Genomic DNA, 8,133 nt, shown 5'->3' on the forward strand with positions numbered 1-8,133 from the left:
CAGTCCCCAATACCCTATACATGCAAGTTTTTTTTTGTAAAAAAAGAGTAATATTTACATCTTTCGATACCACAGAATCACTGATTGTCTCAACTGAAAACTGAAAAACTGAAAAAAATCGTAATAAAAATCTTAAATTTGCACAAGTTTTTTTCGCTCTCCAAATCACTGCCCTGGCCAAGAACGCTGTCGATTTGGTTTTGATGTGTGTATCGAAGAAGCGCGCCAATTTCACGTACGTGTATTGATTTTCCATATCGCACACACAGCCCCCATCCTTTGTATGTGGATCGCTACCATTTCAATACACTCTTTACTAGGAGATCCCGGCAAGCAAAAGCACAACGCACAGCACCAAAGTCGTACAGCACAGAATGCACACTATCTAGTGTGACAAAGGCGATAAATTTGGTTTTTGTTAACATAGGTACTCGAATGGTTTATAAACCAACACTTTATATTGGTTTGTACATTTCAGTAATGCGATTTTACAATTGCATAATAATATGCCCGATTATTAAACACAAATTGTAAAGACAAGTTGTCAAAATCGGAAGATTTGTATTATGACATCCGTTTGTGTTGTGTGTTGGAAAATAAAATTTAACGAAACACAAACTCACAAGCACACTGCCAAGATATGTATTATGAAACACAAACGGAAATCCAAAACTGTCAAACAGCTTTCCGTCAGCTTTTTGCCACGGAAAGGCGCCAATCTCAGATTGTTTGTTGTTGTGTTGTTTCGGTCAGAGTTGTAGCTGTTGCTTTCACGACAAAATGTAAGTATTTTATTTCATTAATAATAAAATTTTATCATTTTAAACAAAAATATGTTTACCGCCATATCCATACAAATGGCGATATGCTGGTGAACAGTCGCGTATGTTTCGGATGATTTTGCGTGGGCTGAATATTTACCGCTGTGTGTTGAATTTCCAAAGTGCAAGAGAAAGTGTATTCATTATGTTGCCCTATTTATAATTTTTCTATGATTGCCACTCACGCGAGTGGCAACTCACCCGCTACTCATCATTTCCTACCGTGCTCATTCTCACTTGACGAAACTCACTTTCGTCAAGTTATCATTTGACATCCAAGCGAAGCGTCAACATACTCCCCCCCATGACAGAATGTCATGAACAAAAACAAACTACACGTGCTGCTAATCGGAAGGCTTCGCAACAGGCAACAAGCAAATTTTAGCTACTGGACGCGTAACTATTCCTTTTGCCGTTTTCAACTTCACTACACGCGTAAGCTGATCTTCTCCTGGGTGTACATCGATGATGCGAGCAAGTGGCCATCGGGTGATAGGGAGCGAATCGTCCGCAAGGATGACCAGTCTGCCAGGTACTATTTCGCTACGATTCACTACCTTATTATCCTTCTGCATTTCCTGCAGATATTCGGTTGTCCAATGCTTCCAAAAGCGTTGCACAAGCAATTGCCAGCTCTGCAATTCGTCTAACGTGTATGGTTTCAGTCGTGTGTAGTCGGGAACCGGGACAGCATGCATAGAAGAACCGATCAGGAAGTGCGCCGGCGTAAGCGCTGCCAAATCATTGGGGTCATCCGTCATTGGCAACAAAGGACGCGAGTTCATTGCCGCTTCTATTTGCTGCAGAATGGTGCTGTATCCCTCGTAAGACAGCCTCGAACTGCCTAGCTGCCTGTAGAGATGTCGTTTGGCCGTCTTAACCGCTGCTTCCCACAATCCACCAAAATGTGGGGCCTTAGGTGGGGTAAAGTGCCAAGTTATGCCCCTGTCCGAACAGTTGGATGCGATGACGTTTTGGTGCTGTTCGTTCTGTAACATATCAAACAATTCATTAAGTTCGTGTGCCGCACCTTCAAAGTTTTTTCCGTTATCGGAGTATATGTCCGATGGTAATCCTCGCCGGGATGTGAAGCGATGTAATGCGGCCAAGAAGCCTGCCGTGGAGAGATCGCCCACCAGCTCCAAATGCACTGCCTTCGTTGAAAAATACACAAACACACACAAGTAGCATTTAGCGGCAGCGGCTCTCTTGTGTGCGGGTTTCAGATACAGCGGGCCGGCATAATCCACTCCAGGTATGGAAAACGGCCGGCTCGGGGTGATGCGTTCATACGGGAGTTGACCAGTTTGTTGTTGTGTCAGCTGCGGATCCTGACGAATGCAACGAAAGCAATTCCTCACTACGTTTTTTACTAGCCGACGTCCATCGAGTGGCCAATATTCCTCACGTATCCGGGAAAGTAGTAGTCTTCCCCCGCCATGCATCAGCTTCTCATGTATGTGCACCGCGATGAGATGAGCCAGCTGATGGTTTTTGGGAAGCAGGATGGGATGCTTGAACTGGTACGGTAGCTGTGCAAGTTTCAAGCGGCCTCCTACTCGTAATATTCCATCGTTGTCGAGAAACGGATTCAATCGCCGTAGAGGTGATTGTTTTCGTACCATTTCTCCCTTTTTCAGCAGTTGGATCTCTGATGAAAACTCGTGCTCTTGTGCCAGTTTACAAAGCACGATTTTAGCTGCTTCTATAGCCTCAGGGGTGATCGGTAATGCTGCTGAGGTAACTTGTGATGACTGTAGTGTACGTGTCTTGTGTTTTGTGTTGTGTATGAAACGTGTGCAGTATGCAATTATATGTACCAATTTGGTGTAGGACGACGACAAATTGAACCAATGGTGAGTGGTTTGTATACTTGCAACTACAGCACTCACCTGACGAATTTCCATATCCGTTTCAGCAGTCAGTGATGGATTTGACATTGGCCATTTGGAGGGGGATAGCGCCAACCATTCAGGACCACAGCTCCAAATCGATCCTTTTAGCATTTCAGCTGCTGACATCCCTCGAGACACCAGATCGGCGGGATTCGATGAACCGGGAATGTGTTTCCATTGACGAGGGTGCGAATAGTTCTGGATCTCAGCAACACGATTCGCCACGAATGTTTTCCAGGTGTTGGGTGGAGACGCTATCCAGTTTAGCGTTACCGTCGAATCCGACCAGAAAAACGATTCGGTTGTGTCGATTCCCATAGCGCGTCTAACACGATGATGAAGATGTGCTCCTAACACGGCCGCGCAGAGCTCCAATCTTGGTAATGTAACTCGTTTTAGTGGAGCTACACGCGATTTCGACGCGAGCAGGCTGACTCGTACTCGTCCCTGCTGGTCCTCACAGCGCGCATAAATGCAGGCACCATAAGCAACTTCTGACGCGTCTGCAAATGTATGGAACTGTATTTTAGAGTTAGGTAAGAGCACATACCGTTCGCTTTTGAAGCTTTCCAAATCCTTCCAGTCGTCAGTAACCGATTTCCATTTGTTACAGATGTGTACAGGGACCGGATCGTCCCATCCGATTTTCTGCAGCCACAACTCCTGCATTAGCAATTTCGCGCGTATGATGACTGGAGCGATCAATCCAAGTGGATCAAACATTCGAGCAATGTTTGACAATATGGATCGCATGGTGAGGTTGGCGGTTTCCATTATTGCAGTCGACTCAAAGCACAAAACATCTAGTTCGGGCTTCCATGCGATACCAAGTGCCTTCACAGTCTCGTTCGGCACAAACTGCAGTGATGACTGTGTACCGATATGCTCTGCTGGTAAACCACTTAGTACGCCTAAACAGTTGGATGTCCACTTCCGGAGTTCAAACCCGCCCTTGGAGAGTAACTCGGAAAGTTGCTGACGAAGCTCGCGAGCTTCACTCACGCTGTTAGCTCCGCCAATGAAGTCGTCTACATAAAAATTGTGTCTCAGTGCGGGTGAAGCTAGTGGAAAGTCAGCACCTTCATCTTCCGCAAGCTGCAGCAATGTACGAGTGGCCAAGAACGATGATGGAGACAAACCATATGTCACAGTATTCAGCTCGTACAATTCAATCGGCGATTGCGGTGAGAAACGGAAGAAAATGCGAACCAATCGTCGATCATCCGGATGCAGCACAATTTGTCGATACATTTTGGCGATATCAGCTACGACAGCAATCTTATAGGTGCGGAAACGCAAAATAATATCGATGAGTTCATCCTGAACTATGGGTCCAACCCGCAGAGTTTCATTCAGCGAAAAGCCAGTTGACGTTTTAGCCGAGCCATCAAAAACTACTCTGACCTTTGTGGTGGTACTTGACGCTTTAAAAACTGGATGGTGTGGTAAATAATAAGCAGCTGTATCATCACAATCAGTGCTTATAGGAGACATGTGACCCAGTGCTAAGTACTCCTTCATAAAGTCTTGGTACGCTTCTCGAAGTGCTGGATCTCGTTCCAATCTCCGCTCGAGAAGCTCAAAACGACGAATGGCCTGAGGTCTAGAAAGGCCGAGCTTTGCATCAAAGTCGGGCTGTTTCGGTAGGCGAACAATATATCTACCACTATCGTCACGTTTGGTGGTATGCTTATAGAACGATTCACAATGTCGTTCGTCTGGTGAGTATCCATCATTCATGGTTAAATTTTCTAATTGCCAAAATCTTTGTAACGAATCCTCCAAGGATGCCATACAGACGATTGTATATGATGCGGTGGGATCGGTTTTAGGTGAAGAATTGTCACTGCCAGTTGGACCAGTCATTACCCAGCCGAAAACGCTGTCTATCATCACGGGCTGATGAGGTGCAGGACGGAACTGAGTTGCATTCTCAAAGAAAGTGTGGTAATGACGAGCACCAAGAATGAGGTCTACAGGAGCAGCTTTGTTGAACAGAGGGTCTGCTAAAGCGAAACCAGGTGGTATCTTCCAATCGCTGATGTCTATGTCGCGCGTTGGTAGATTTGCAATCAAATTGTCAACAATCAACAACTCAGTGTTCACAGTGAACGAACTGGATCGAGAGACAATCTGTGCCTGTACGGACTCCCGTACTGTCTTTGTAGCTTGTCCTGCTCCAATGACGGTAATGTTCACATTACTTTTCTTCAGCCGTAAGCGATGAGCGAGTCGATCGCTTATTAGATTCGGTTGCGATGCGCTGTCCAACAGCGCCCGCGCAGGATGTGCTATTCCGAAATCGTCTATGATATTTATCATAGCAGTTTGCAGTATGACTTGTTCGGGTGCATGCTGCAATGCTGCTGCAAATGTGCGTTGTGTATTGTTTGTGGCTGTGTGATCGCTAGTGGTGTTGTGTGTGTGTTGCTGAGGTGCAGTGAAATTTGGGTTATGGTGAGCGTGATGCTGTGGTGTAGTGGAAGCTTGGCTGTTATGTGCGTAGTGCAATTTTGTGTGGTGTGCGGCATTACAGTAACGGCATTTGTACTGTGATGGACAATCTCGAGCCATATGATTATCGCGTAAACAATTTAAGCACAAACGCGAGGTCATAGCAAACCGATGGCGTTCCTTCGGGTCCATCCGCTCGAAACGCGGACATTTCAGAAGGTTGTGCGCGGAGTTGCATAGCATGCAATTCGGCATTTCATGCGATGTGGAAGCAAAACTGGCTTGGCGAAGAACGGTCATTCTCCGTACGGGAGCTAGGTCGTTACCCTGTGGCGTATGACAGTTGTTGACAAGCAACGTCTCCAATACACGCATACGACGGTGCAAGAACGAAATCAAACTGTCGTAACTGGGATCGTTATTGCTTGAGGCTTGCTCCTCCCAATCGCGTAAAGTAATTATCGGAAGTTTAGTGCATAGCAAATGCTCGAGAATGCTACCCCATGTATTTGTTTCTTCTCCTAAGTGTTGCAAAATCTTTGTGTGTCTCTCAAATTCATCTACAAGGTGGTGCAATGTTGCAACGCTTTCCTTCTGTACAGCTGGGATGGCAAACATTGCTTGCAAATGGCGTTTTTTCAGGAGGTATTCATTCGAGTATCGCTCCGTTAGAGTGTTCCATGCTAAATCATAATTAGCTGCGCTTATGGTGATTGATTCTATCACTTGAGCAGCTTCTCCTTTAACCGCGGCGCGCAAATAGTGAAATTTTTGAATGGCCGGTAAATCCATATTATTATGAATTAAGCACTCAAACGTATCGCGGAATGTCAACCATTGCATATAGTCCCCCGTGAATTCAGGCAGCGCAATGGTAGGAAGTTTGATGCCCTTTAACGGATTCGCTCCGGTACTCGATTGGGCATTTTGAAACTGCTCTTTTGGTAACCTTGCTTGCAGCTGGGATTGCACAAGAATTAATCTATCCTCAAAACTTTCTCTGAGTGTAGCATTTTGCGACACTTCTTCCGGAGTGTCGGCAGAATCTTCCAATTGTTGCTGCACAGCTTCCAAATCCGCACACAGCTTATCGAACCTTTTAACGCGTATTTCCACCTCTACTTGATCCCGTTCAGGGACGAAATCCTTAATGAATTTCTCGTATCGCGAGAGAATTCCCAATAAAACAGTCCGCCGGGACGCCAAAACAACGGGCGGTGTGGCCATTATGTTAGTGGATGTGGGTGTTTGCGATTACAGTGACTTGCGTGATGCGGCAAAATCAGCTGTAAGTTTGCGGCAATCCAAAAAGTGTGTGGCACAAGCGGTAAAACGAAACCCCGATGCAATTATCGAAACTTGCGATTTAAAAACCAGATATTCGCACAATCCTGGTCACGGCACCATGAACAGTCGCGTATGTTTCGGATGATTTTGCGTGGGCTGAATATTTACCGCTGTGTGTTGAATTTCCAAAGTGCAAGAGAAAGTGTATTCATTATGTTGCCCTATTTATAATTTTTCTATGATTGCCACTCACGCGAGTGGCAACTCACCCGCTACTCATCATTTCCTACCGTGCTCATTCTCACTTGACGAAACTCACTTTCGTCAAGTTATCATTTGACATCCAAGCGAAGCGTCAACAGCTGGAGATACTGATAATCTGTTGTTACGGCTTAAGAAGCTGCTGGTATTTACTTCCTCTGCTGTTGTTCGATGATAGTCGAAAGATGAAGGGCACGCGCACACGGTTTGCGTTCAACAGCAATGGATCCCAGCTACTTCTTCAGTTAGCAACTTCTTCAAGATCCAACAGCATATGCAAATGTTATTAACCTAATACTGCATACACTTTTAGGAATAACAAAGACGCCCGCACATCGCGAACACAGTACCAACAAATGGTAGATGAGTTGGAAAAGGTCCCTGACATCGCCAGAGGGATGTATAAAGGTGACCAGACCGCTTTCTGGGAGGAAATGGCTGAGCACCTTAACGCCCTGGGACCGCCGATAAGAACGGGTGCAACGTGGAAGAGGGTAAGATTAAAAGAGCGACACAACATATTTATATTTTGCTTTTAATGTTCGCTGTTTGTTTTACAGGTTTGGTTTGATTATAAATGTGCGGTGAAAAAAAAACTCCGTGTGAACAAAGCGTCTTTGTTGGCCACTGGTGGCGGCCCGTTTCAGCAAAGGCCATTAAACGACGTGGAAGAAAGAGTGGCCAATTTGACGAACTTGAAGGCCACCATAGAAGGGAATTCAGGCCGCTCTTGGGGCAATTTAAACAACAACTATGACAACAACAACAACAACAACAACAACAACAACAACAACAACAGCAACAACAACAACAGCAGCAACAACAGCAGCCAATTGTTGCCAATCGGCAACAACGAGGAGCCAAACAGCGGCAGCGGGGCGCCAAACAACGGCAGCGAGACACCGAACAATGAGGAGCAAAATCCTATAACGGCAAAAGCTCGTCAAAAAAGGAGTCGTAAGCGACAAAACACGGAAGCGGTGTTGCGGCAAAACCAACAGCTTCTTAATCTAATGAAAGAAAACATTGAAGCTCAAAAAGAGTCCACAGCCGCATTGAATAGGGCAATTGTGGTATTAGAAAATATCACAGGTATGTTAAAAGAGGCTGTAGAACGCAAAACCAATTAGTGATTCTTATTTTTCATAATTTTTAAGATTTTAGTTGTAAGTTAGCGTTTAATGTTTTTATTAATTGAATTTCTATTAACTGAACTGTGATAAATGAACTCTTTTTGTGATGCAAACTTATGTGATGAACTTAAAAAAATAAATGAACTTGACCTCTAGCCTGCCTCTAGTTGCCTTTTATTCATCTGAGCTTGGCTCTTCCAATCCATACGCAATGCACATGTTGTGTAAGATACAACATACGTTCGTTATTTGAGTTGCTTTTACCGGGGTGTAGTGCAACTG

General features: G+C 45.0%; 1 protein-coding gene across 1 annotated transcript; it reads left to right on the top strand.

Moving 5' to 3' along the window:
* Nucleotides 1-710: 710 nt before the first annotated feature.
* LOC121591909 (protein kinase 4-like) lies at nucleotides 711-7,848 on the top strand. The gene is made up of 3 exons (XM_041912976.1): nucleotides 711-782; nucleotides 7,032-7,212; nucleotides 7,279-7,848. Coding segments are annotated over exons 1-3 (753 nt in total). The 5' UTR covers nucleotides 711-780.
* The last annotated feature ends 285 nt before the right edge of the window (nucleotides 7,849-8,133 follow it).

The sequence above is a fragment of the Anopheles merus genome, chromosome 2L (genome assembly GCF_017562075.2).
Source record: "Anopheles merus strain MAF chromosome 2L, AmerM5.1, whole genome shotgun sequence".
Classification (NCBI taxonomy): Eukaryota; Metazoa; Arthropoda; class Insecta; order Diptera; family Culicidae; genus Anopheles; species Anopheles merus.

Bases quoted from the DNA above. Each gene is read 5' to 3' on its own strand.
- LOC121591909 (XM_041912976.1), top strand. The intron at 7,213-7,278 runs GTAAGATTAAAA...TTTGTTTTACAG, and splicing joins CGGGTGCAACGTGGAAGAGG to GTTTGGTTTGATTATAAATG.